This window comes from Anguilla rostrata, chromosome 6 (genome assembly GCF_018555375.3).
Source record: "Anguilla rostrata isolate EN2019 chromosome 6, ASM1855537v3, whole genome shotgun sequence".
NCBI lineage: Eukaryota > Metazoa > Chordata > Actinopteri > Anguilliformes > Anguillidae > Anguilla > Anguilla rostrata.
In genome coordinates, this window is record NC_057938.1 from 782,774 (window position 1) to 794,990 (window position 12,217).

The 12,217-nt window shown below is 43.5% G+C and overlaps 1 protein-coding gene and 1 long non-coding RNA gene across 2 annotated transcripts; one reads left to right on the top strand and one right to left on the bottom strand.

The window, feature by feature from the left end:
- Positions 1-2,799: 2,799 nt before the first annotated feature.
- Positions 2,800-3,232, top strand: LOC135257838 (uncharacterized). Its single transcript, XR_010330781.1, has 2 exons — positions 2,800-2,932; positions 3,088-3,232. It is a non-coding gene; the product is annotated as an uncharacterized LOC135257838 (long non-coding RNA).
- LOC135257815 (tripartite motif-containing protein 16-like) lies at positions 3,031-11,171 on the bottom strand. The gene is made up of 5 exons (XM_064340972.1): positions 10,579-11,171; positions 9,508-10,513; positions 5,362-5,523; positions 4,556-4,602; positions 3,031-4,368 (listed from the first exon to the last, which is right to left on the bottom strand). The coding sequence occupies exons 2-5, from the start codon at positions 9,798-9,800 to the stop codon at positions 3,740-3,742; spliced, it is 1,131 nt and encodes a 376-aa protein (XP_064197042.1). The 5' UTR covers positions 9,801-10,513; positions 10,579-11,171; the 3' UTR covers positions 3,031-3,739.
- Between the last annotated feature and the right edge of the window lie 1,046 nt (positions 11,172-12,217).

The window sequence follows — 12,217 nt, forward strand, 5'->3', positions numbered from 1 at the left end:
GAGAGAGACGTGGTGTTTCTGACCGAGCTGGACCAGGCGGGGTGAGTGTGTGACCCCTGTGTGGTCAGAGAGAGACGTGGTGTTTCTGACCGAGCTGGACCAGGCGGGGTGAGTGTGTGACCCGTGTGTGGTCAGAGAGAGAGACGTGGTGTTTCTGAGCGAGCTGGACCAGGCTGGGTGAGTGTGTGGTCCCTGTGTGGTCAGACAGAGACCAGGTGTTTCTGAGCGAGCTGGACCAGGCTGGGTGAGTGAGTGGTCCCTGTGTGGTCAGACAGAGACCAGGTGTTTCTGAGCGAGCTGGACCAGGCGGGGTGAGTGTGTGGTCCCTGTGTGGTCAGAGAGAGAGACGTGGTGTTTCTGAGCGAGCTGGACCAGGCGGGGTGAGTGTGTGACCCCTGTGTGGTCAGAGAGAGAGACGTGGTGTTTCTGAGCGAGCTGGACCAGGCTGGGTGAGTGTGTGGTCCCTGTGTGGTCAGAGAGAGAGACGTGGTGTTTCTGACCGAGCTGGACCAGGCGGGGTGAGTGTGTGATCCCCGTGTGGTCAGAGAGAAACCAGGTGTTTCTGACCGAGCTGGACCAGGCTGGGTGAGTGTGTGGTCCCTGTGTGGTCAGAGAGAGAGACGTGGTGTTTTGGACCGAGCTGGACCAGGTGGGGTGAGTGTGTGACCCGTGTGTGGTCAGACAGAGACAGAGCCCAGCCTTTATTCATCATCCCGAAAATAACTTTTTGGGCCGACTAGCAATCTGAGACTCACACAGGAAACCAGACCCCTCCCACAGGAAACCTGACCCCTCCCACAAGAAAACAGACCCCTTCCACAGGAAACCAGACCCCTCCCACTGGAAACCAGACCCCTCCCACAGATAACCAGACCCCTCCCACAGGAAACCAGACCCCTCCCACAGGAAACCATCCTTCAGCTCCTGGGATCCTTTTATGGTAAAACTCCAGAATGAGCAGTCAGGCTGCTCAGGGGACATCAGCATGAGTGGCGGCCGGATTTAAAGAGACAGTGCCTGGGAAAGGCCTGGAGGCCGGATTTAAAGAGACAGTGCTTGGGAAAGGTCTGGAGGCCAGATTTAAAGAGACAGTGCTTGGGAAAGGTCTGGAGGCCAGATTTAAAGAGACAGCGCTTGGGAAAGGCCTGGAGGTAGGATTTAAAGAGACAGCGCCTGGGAAAGGCCTGGAGGTAGGATTTAAAGAGACAGTGCTTGGGAAAGGTCTGGAGGTAGGATTTAAAGATATTTATGTCTTAAGGTAAGAATTTTGCCAGGCAGTTTGGCTCATTGCATTGAAAGTTTTGCACATTGAGTCAAAGCCATCATAACATACTGTAATGCATTTGTAATGTGTGACTACAGTCACTAGAAATGCATCTGAAAAAAATGAGAAAAACTGTAGGGTCTCAGGAACATCTCAGAGAATGCATGTCATGCAAACCACACTTGATTTAGGCTTAGTGGTCCAATCCGTTCAATTGATGAGCAGCAGATCCAGGTTCAAACCTACAGGAAAACCATAGACAGGCAGTGACTTTTCAAAATGTAATAAATTGTGGTTATACTACCGAAACAGAAGAAACCACTCAGCAGAGAGTGCATAACTTGTGTCGTATACTGGATTTAATTTACACTCCTGCAGATGAATGTCATTGCTTCAACTGTGCAGATGTTTGCCCCATCCTGAGCTACTCATATTGACCCCAAACATAATCCATACAGAATATGAAATAAGTATACTGTGTCACAAGAGTTCAATAGATCACAAAAAATAAATCACATCTGATGTCTTTATAATTCAGGTTTAATCACACTGAAGGTAGTGATAATGATAATGAAAATTGTAGCAACAGGTTCAAACAAAACAATCATTACATTACATTACAGGCATTTGGCAGACACTCTTATCCAGAGCGACGTACAACAAAGTGTATAACCATAACCAGGAACAAGTATGACGAAACCCCTAGAGAGAAGTACCGGTCCAAGTGCAGGGAACAACCGCATAGTTCAACTTGGACCCTGAAGGTTAAACTGATTAACACAAACACAACGAGAACGGCAACAACGCAATCTATGGAAAAAATACAAGCAGTAGTTAAGACAGTTAATGCACCTAAGTCACCTCCTCCACCAATCATGATACAACAAAATAAGGACACTGGACCCATCATTGTTTACCGTAATTAAAGTAAATAAGCACACTGCAGTGATCATTCTGCATTCTCCCAGCTGCATTTCCCCACAAAAATTAGCACATTGGAACTCTTGTGAAAATTAATGAAAGCAACTGTAAAAACTAGTGAAATACACAATTAACGTGGAGTTTGTGACTAGCTTCTTTTAAACAAAGATGCAGATACAGGAGACATAATTATTAATTCAAAAGCATTTTACCTGGCCATATTCTGCCAGTATCACACTATATTCATGTTTTAATCATCAGAAGGTCACATACATGCATTTTACATTTACAATACAATTTTATTAAAATGCAAAAAAAATCATATTTGTTTAGCTATAAGTGCTTTGCCTGAACCTGCTAAAAGGTTATATTAAGGGGTTTAAGCTGTACTGAGGTTACTATTGGGTACAGCTGAAATTGTAGTGGTTAGGCATTGGCCAATGATGGTTGGGTGTACATACAAGTGTGCTGAAATATGTGTGTGTGTGTGTGCGCGCGTTGCGTGTGGGTATGAGAGAGAACGTGTATGAAAGTATGAGAATGTGTGTGTGTATCTGTGAGCGTGTATGAGCGCACGAGTGCGTGTGTGTGTGTGTGTGTGTGTGTGTGAGTGAGTGCATGTGTGTGTGTGTGTGTGTGTGCGCGCGCGTTGCGTGTGGGTATGAGAGAGAACGTGTATGGAAGTATGAGAATGTGTGTGTGTATCTGTGAGCGTGTATGAGCGCACGAGTGCATGTGTGTGTGTGTGTGTGTGTGTGTGTGTGTGAGTGAGTGCATGTGTGTGTGAAGGTGTGGTATGTAGTGCAGTGGAGTGAGTGGCAAGTGTGTGGATGTGGATGTATGTGTGTGTGTGTGTGTGTGTGTGTGTGTGTGTGTGTGAGTGAGTGCATGTGTGTGTGAAGGTGTGTGTATAAGAATATTCACGAGGGATTGAGTGCTTGGGTGCAAGTGTGTGGGAGTGTGTGTGCGCATTTTATGAGACAGTGTGTGTTTATATATGTAGGTGATGAAAAGTGTGTGCGTGGGTTTGAGATTGTGTGTGCATGTTTGTAAGAGAGTGTGTGCGAGAGAGTGTGTGTGAGAGTGAGTGCGCGTGTGTGTGTGCATAAGAGAGTGTGCGCGTATTTTGTATGAGAAAGTATGTGTGTGTGTGAGACAGTGCGTGCGTGTGCGTGCAAGAGAGTGTGTGTGTATGAGATTGTGGGTGTGTGCGTGAGAGTGTGTGTGTGTATAAGAGAGACTGTGCATGTGTGAGTGTGTTTGTTTGCCTGCATGTGCGCACGTGTGAGTTGGTGTAAGAGTGAGAGTGTATGGGTATTAGTATGTGAGTGCGTGAATGGGAGGGTGTGTGTGTGTGCATGTGTATGTGTGGGTGAACATGAGAGTGTGTGCACATGTTTGTGGGTATGTGTGTGTGCATACATGTGGGAGTGTGTGTGCATATGTGTGATTGTCTTTGTGTGTATGCGTATGAGAGTCCGTGTGCGTGTTTGTGAGTGTTTGGGTGCGTGCTCATGAGTGTGTGTATGTGTGTATACGTGTGTGTCTGTGTCTCTACTCCAGTTGGCAGAGGGACAGTGAGCCGTCATACACTCCAAATCCAGCACAGAGGGGTGTGTGTTCAGGGAAATGTGTGTGGGTTCTGTACAGGACGGTCAGTGTGTTAGTGTCAGAGACGCTGTAGAAGGACAGAGTGCCGGCCAGACGGTCCACACACACTCCTACCCTGTACACACACACTCCTCTACCATCATCATCATCACCCACTCCTGCTCTGCGGTAGGGGGAGGGGGGGACAGGTATGTCTGTTCGGTTGCGATTGTGGTATAAAATGTATCTTTGTGGTTCATTAGAGCGTCCGCCGTTCTGGAACAGCAGACACCAGGCATTTTCATACCATATAAACGGAGAGTCAGCACCCTGTCCTTTTCTGCCGATTCCTTTATCTGTCACTGCTATATAAACCCCTCCCCCCCCCTCAGACACACTGAACTCAGCCTCCCAGTAGCAGCGCTCACACACACTCTCTCTGCACAAAACCTGGGGCCTGGACTCAAATCTCTCTGGATGATCAGGATATGGCTGCTCCTCTCTCCCCCGTGTGTGTGTCACCCTCCTGTTCCCCTCAGACAGAGACAGCCTTCTGTACGCTGTGTTTGGATCCAGTGTGAGCTGACAGCCGTCTGCACACCAGAGACATTAATGAGATTAATTATCATTATTAATATTCACCTCATTATGTGTGTGAGAGATAAAGAGCTGTGATAGTAACTGTGTGCGTGTGTATACATGTGTGTTTCTGTGTGTAAAGTCTCTGCACAGAGCAGTGTGTGTATCTATGGAAAGTGTTCGGTGTCGATACACACTCACATTTCCTGGGTCCTGGTTTGGTCCTGTTCTCTCCTCCATGGTCCACACTGTAAGAACAGCAGAACAGAATTCTGAATTTTAACCATCCTTTAGTTCCACTCCCAACACACCAATGACATTACATAAATAAATCAAAGACACAATAAAACACAAAACCAAGATCATATGAAAAACACAAATCTGTCACAAAGAAAACTTATTCCATTCCCTCACCCTATTCCACCCCTCCACTGAACATAAAACACCCTTATAACACATACACACACACTGAAACACACTCAAGCTCTCCATTGCTTTGTAATACCGAAACTCCACCATCACTGTGTCCCTGATCAGACCCCAAACTACAACAACCACATCTTACCTGTCCCCTCCACCAATCAGATTTTTCCCACTTGATGAAACTGCCATTTTCACCCCAAAATGAAATTAATGAGCTGGCACTTATCCGTCTTTGTGTGGGAAACCGAGGATAAAAATCTCACTTTAAATGTTTCCCCCAGAAACCGAAATAAACTTCCCAAAAAAGAAGAGAGGCTGAAATCTGGCACACCCCGAAAAAGAATAATAAACAGTTTCTCTCTCCATGCAGAATGGACAATGGCGGGATCCTGCCGGGATCATCACAGAAATAAAACCATTTACTGCAGTGATCCCGTGCAGCACCCTCCACTGTACATCCCCAACCTTCTAGACTAACAGCAGTTTTCACAGTGTCCTGCAGTGTGTGTGTGTGTGTGTGTGTGTGTGTGTGTGTGAGCATGTGTGTGTGTGTGAGGAGCAGTGTGGAAACTCTCAGTACTTACAGCAGTGTGAGTGTGTCCAGTTTAGCAGCAGACAGCGCTCTCACTCCTGAGTCTCCTGGGTGATTGTATCTCAGGTCCAGCTCTCTCAGGTGTGAGGGGTTTGAACACAGAGCTGAAGCCAGAGAATCACAGCCTCTCTGTGTGACTCTACAGCCTGACAGCCTGCAGAGAAAGGACACACCTTACACACTTAATATAAACAACAGAGCTGTGTGTGTCAAACCATAGCAGTGTGTTACACTCCCTACAGCACATAATATAAACTAACAGAGCGTGGTGTCAACCATAGCAGTGTGTTACACACCTTACACATGTAATATAACCAAACAGGAGTGTAGTTTAACACCATAGCATGTATTTACATCCATGAGTCTCAGATGTTATCTAACAGGTCAGTCACACAGGTGTAAGTTTGAAATTATGAACACGATGCTGAACGGCATGGGTCACAAGCACTCGCGTGTGCTCCTTACAGCATATAGTAAACTAAGCTAGTGTCAACGAGATACGTGACAACCACCTTACCACATTAATATAAACTAACAGGCGTTGTGTGTCAAACACATAGCAGTGTGTTACACACCTTACACACATTAATATAAACTAACAGGGCAGTGTGTGTCAAACACATAGCAGTGTGTTACACACCTTACACACATTAATATAAACTAACAGGGCAGTGTGTGTCAAACACATAGCAGTGTGTTACACACCTTACACATATTAATATAAACTAACAGGGCAGTGCGTGTCAAACACATAGCAGTGTGTTACACCTTACACAGGTAAAGATAACCCAAAAGGACAATGTATTTAATTCACTTCATTTTGAGGAATGTATAAATTTAAACTATTTGATTTGATGCTTCTCAAAAAGATGTTTTGTCTAATTCAGGTCAGATCAACAGGCTTTAAAGTTTGAAATTATGAAGCAACGTCTGCGCCATTGGATTTCATGGGTCACGATGAGATAATTCTGAGCGTGTTGCTTGTCTTAAAGCTGATATAGTAAATGAGTGTTACACGGTATACCGAAACTTCGGTACTTTTTCGGTACTTAAAAGAAAAAACGGTTCGGTATTAGAATTTTCCGACTTTTAGGTTAAATGTAAAAGCCAGGGAAATGTGTCTCCCGCATTACTGATTGAGAGAGTAGCATCTTCCTGCAGTAGCAGAGGCTGCCGTTTCAGGACCGCATTTCTAGGACGCTACTAGTTTTTTGTGACCTCAATAATAATAGTATTTTCCAAGAAATTATGAGAAATCGTTGACAACGTTTCGTTAAGTGCAGCGTCTTTTACTGCTACAGAGTAGCCTATGCGTAGGTGAATACGATGATGAGAAAAATTTGGGTTACGCTGACCTATAAAATGCTATTCCAAAAGCAAAAATAGACGTTATACATCGTTAAAAAGCTTATACTCTCACCTACTGAATAAATGAATTGTAAATCAAGCTAGACTGTACTAAAAAGGGCGACAATGCCGTAAACAACAGGTGTGGTATTACGCACAGCTCATCATTTACGAAGGTACCCAGGCGTCACAAATGCACGTATATTTCACAAACGGATTGTCCAAGACAATATATGACCACGCAGTCTCAAAAGGGACATCTCTACGCATAAAACCAATGGTAAGGTTGTATATTTATTCAACATTTAGTCACAGATATTGACTGCAGAATGACATGGTATCATTTTGTAAAATGTTTTAAAATTGTTTATTTCGTTATTCAGTGAGCAGCGTTTTCACTGCTGTATTGGCATATCTTAGGGCTATTGTCGGGTTTATCTTGTTGCTATAACGGAATACGATTTATGAGTGGTGAAAGAATATTTTTATGAATGCCCAGATAGACAATATTGTCCATTATGTCATGGGTGGGGGTCTAAAATGAGCGTCACACACGACCGTGTTTTTTGTAACAGATGCAGCAGTGAAGTCCCGTCTCTTCACCTGCACAAAACGCACCCAGGCACAAAAGCTAGCACCATTCCTTTTCCTGTTAGGAAAATTGTGTACACAATGTCCTGACAGGCTGGAGTTTGTGCAACCTGCAAGAACACAGTAATTTCCCATGATGATACACAGTGAAATGCAATATAAAACTACTGAAAAAAGACCAACTCACTAGCTATATCACGACCGCTCAGACTCACTACCAATACTGCACATTGGGCTAAGGCAGAGCCAGTGAGCCACTCCCTTGTGTTACGTAATATGATGCGATGTTGGGGGAAAAAGGGCATTTTTAGGAGCTTTGCTCATAACGGCCACTAGTTCCTCTGAATTTATGCCCTTATGTCTTGTAAAAATGATTAAATCCTGCATTAACTTTTCAAATGGTCATTTTCAGAAAAGGTTAAGTATACATTTTGTTAAAAAAATTAACCTGCAAGATGCTCTTTAAGGTGATTTCAGTATCGTTAGGTACCGAGTATCGAAACAGTATCCTTTAAGTTTCAGGTATCATTTCAGTATCCAGTATTGTGATACTAAACCTGGTATCAGTATCAAAGTCAAAATTTTGGTACCGTGACAACACTAAAATAAGGTTGTAGTAACATAACTAAATGTATATGTATGAAGTTGTTTTTTTACATTTAGACAGTTTATCATCTGTATTTTTACAGGACATACATTTTAATAGGTAACGATGTTGCTGGGAAAGTGGAGACGTATACAGACATATACAGTGACGTACACAACACCCCCATTAATCAGGTATGCTCTCATAAGTACCTTGGTGTCCATATTTACAACATGTTCACCTGGCAAGCCCATGTTGACAGCCTATGCTCCAGGCTTTTTGAGAAGGCTGAGTGTGGGGTTGACCAGAAACTTATGTATCTGTTCTACCAGGCAGAGTCTAATCAGGTATGGGATACAGGCATGGTATGGTAACCTCTCAGTACAGTTAAAATCTAGGCTTGCCCATCTTGTTCAGACTGCCATGAAGGTCACAGGGAGAACACCAGTCCCTTCAATCTATATACGAGCAGTCTGTGCTCAGAGGAGCACAGAGAATACTGGCTGATCCATCCCATGTCCTCCACTCTGAGTACAAGCTTTTACCCTCTGGCAGACGATATAGAGTACCCTTCTTCCATTAACATCTTAAACAGTAAGGACATAGTATGAGCCATAGAGGCCATAGTCCCCAAAGGGACTTTGTTAGTATGGACGGGTTGTGCAATATGTTGTTTTAAAGTTTTTTATTATTATTTTTTTTTTCCATTTATTTATTTATTTATTTATTTATTAACGACACTTGAATGTATGTGCATATGAATAATGTAAAATGTAGAATGACATTTGTTAAGTGCAGCGATACTGAGCCCAAGAAAAATTTCCGTAAGGGGACAATAAAGTATATCGTATCGTATCGTAATGATGTGGCTCTCTAGCCCATGGAAAAGCAAACCGGTTCTTTGAAGGTTCGCAAGTTGAACCAACTGCGAACTGGCACTAGCACCAGCCCAGAACCAGAACTAGCACCAGCCCAGAACCAGAACTAGGTTCGCGTTGGTGGAAAAGGGGTATGACTGAGTGGCCAAGGTCACTCACTGTTTGCACGCTGGTATTTTTTGCACACTTTATTTTTGGTACTTATTCACTGTACTTATATGCTGTACTTTGCACGTGTACATACTGTTTATCCTACTGGTTTAACTGCTTAACTCATACCATTTTTAACTTCTGTAACTTTTATATCCCTTACCCATTATTTATTTAGCTGTACATCTGTCAATATTTACTTATGTCAAGACTGTTCATACTGTACATAACACCTGGTGTAGTTAGACGTCAGTTTTTGTTTTTCCTAGGGCTCTGTTTATGTTTATGGCTTGGTTCTACAGTGCTTTTTAATTTTTGCCTTTTTATTTTTATATTTATTTTGTATCTTTACCTCCAAGAGTGATTTTGTTTTTGAATTTTACTTACTTACTCAAGGCTCCAGAGTGCAACCATTTTGGTAATGGTAAATGTAGAAAGTTAGTCTGGAGCCCTGTTACTTTTTTATTTCTTACTTCCTTGTGCATTGTTGCACTATGCTTTGTAACGTGAGCTATTGGACACCTGAATTTCCCTTGGGATTAATAAAGTACCTATCTATCTATCGATCTATCTATCTTGTACTCACCCCAGTCTCTGCAGTTTACAGTGTGGGTCCTCCAGTCCAGCAGAGAGCGCTCTCACTCCTGAATCCTGCAGCTCGTTGTCTCTGAGCTCCAGATCTCTCATCTCTGAGTGAGGAGAACGCAGGACTGAGGCCAGAACATCACAGCAGCCCTCTGTGAGATTACACCAACCCAGCCTGTGGAGAGACCACACACACACACACACAAATACACACACATGCACAACACACAGGCACACACACAGCCGCACACACACACAACTGAAATTCACTGCTGATTGTGACAATGTGCACATTGGCAGCCACTATGTAATTTCTCAATTGCTTATGCATTCCTGAGATGTACACAAAAACTGAGAGGGGATTGTGTAAATCAGGCTCATAAAGTATTCCAACTATTCCACAAAAGTCTAAGGCCATTGCTGGGCTCCATTAACCAACAAAAATAACTAAAAATCAAGGTTGGGTGCCTACTGCTAGGATTGCATTGCCAGACCCTTTCCATATGACAATTTTCAAACATTAATTTAATCTGCAAACACAAGAGACAGAATTTTTGTGGGCACTTCACCTCACCTGACATGTTCTTCGTGCCACAATCACCTATACATTTTAAACACATTCACTATCCATCACTATGAATCGATTAATAGAACTGTCAACGTAAAACCCATTAGCTAAATACAATACTGTTATCTTATTATTTTCTTCAGAATCTTGAAACTATTCTGTTATCAAACAATTAGGGCTCGACAGTAACGGTTGCCCGGTTGCCCTCGGCAACCAGATTGAGTCAATTGGCAGCCATTTTGTGGTCTCTGGTTCCCCCTTTTGGCAACCACCTGTTCAGTTTTTTATTGTTTAATATATAACAATGAATAAAAACCTACAAAACTGGGAAATCTCATTTCAAAAGAAGTCAACATTTATTTGGATGCCTCCGTAAAGTTTCTACTGCGCTAACATTACGTTCGTGCGCAACACGACATTTCAGCCATTGTGCGGCCACCTTCCACACACGCGCGGCCCCTTTCCACACACGCGCGGCCACCTTCCACACAAGCGCGCGGCCACTTTCCACACACGCGCGCGGCCAGCCTGTTGCAATGGCGAAACAAATGAAATTGTTTGCCTGTGGAGTAAAAAAGTCAAACGATAACCCGTCAACATCACAAAATAATCCACACGATGACCGCAGGCCTGCTGATACTGACACAGCCGAACCTGAACGGCTGTTAAAAAGTCCTTCATACGTGTTATGAAATTTTCTCTTTGCATTCCATATTAAATTAATAACGCTTGTTTTGCGAAACGGGATGATTAAAATAATGATGTTATTTACCTCAAAAAAGGCCGGCCCTGCGAACAGGCACACCCATACAGGGAGCGATGGACACCGCCATTCGGAAGATGAACGCCGCAAATCGGGCAATCCTGATCAAACTTTCCAACTCAGTTTACTACGTTCTCAAAAGCGAAAACCCCTTCAGCTCTTTACCTCGTCTGCTGGATCTCCAAATCAAGATCGGCTCTGATCTGACGCGATTGACAAGCTACAAATCTGATCAGGCTTGCAGAAGGTATTTATTAGAATTTAATCTAGTAAATGAATAACCTTGCTAATAAATGTGCAATAATAATGTTGTAACGTTAGTGTATTGTTAAAAGTTTATTTTCATGAATGAGTCTACCTGCTGTGTGTGTGTGAGAGCGAGTGAGTGAGTGAGATTTGGAATCAATGTGTTTTGTAACAATAGCCTATGAAAAAATAAGGTGCACTGATATAGGAACTGCGTTGTATTGTAGCTAAAAGAGATATGCACACCTAGTTTACTTTTAAACAGCAATTTATTGTGTAGGATTCATTTTTACATTGGTTCATATGTGATTTCTGCAGGCTTACTCCATACATTGTTGAACACATCCGGCAATCAATCGTCACCTGCCTAGAAAATACAACAGCAATGTCAGTTTAATTTGATGGGGCAACAGATAAGTGTCCAGGAGGTAGAGGTGGTTTATGTAAGATATGTTAGTGATGGGGAACCCAAGACAGTGTACTTCAGCCTCCAACCTGTCAAACAAACACATGCCCAAGGAATTTATGAAGCCATAGAGCAGGCCTTCGTGGACCACAAAATTGATGACTGGAAAGAGAAGCTTGTGGGAATGGCCTGCGATGGAGCAGCAGTAAACCTAGGCTGGAAAAACAGTGTGGCCACCCGAATTAAGGAAAACGCAGAATATGTGGTGAGTGTACACTGTGTGCCACATCGCCTGGAGCTGGGGGTCAATCAGACTATCAAAGACAACCGTCTTCTGGATGATCTGAAAGATATCCTGAAGAAGATCCACAAACATTACCAGTACTCGCTGAAAGCATGGAAGGAGGGGACAGAGATTGCCACTTCACTGGAGACAAAAGTCTTAAAACCAAACAGGGTGGATGGCACACGCTGGACTCCGCATATGCAACGTGCTTTGGAAGTCCTTGCCACATCATATGAGGTACTTCTGGCTCATTTTGAACATGTGGCAGAAGCCAGGCCTGGCCAGGCAACAGCTGAAGTTCGTGGAAGAACAGCATTCCTGAGAGACTACAGAATTGTACATTATCTCAATTTCCTCAGAGACTTGCTGCATGTCATCCCAAATTTCACTCTTGCTTTTCAGAGGGAATACCTGACTGTGAATGGCATGCTGGATGCATTGC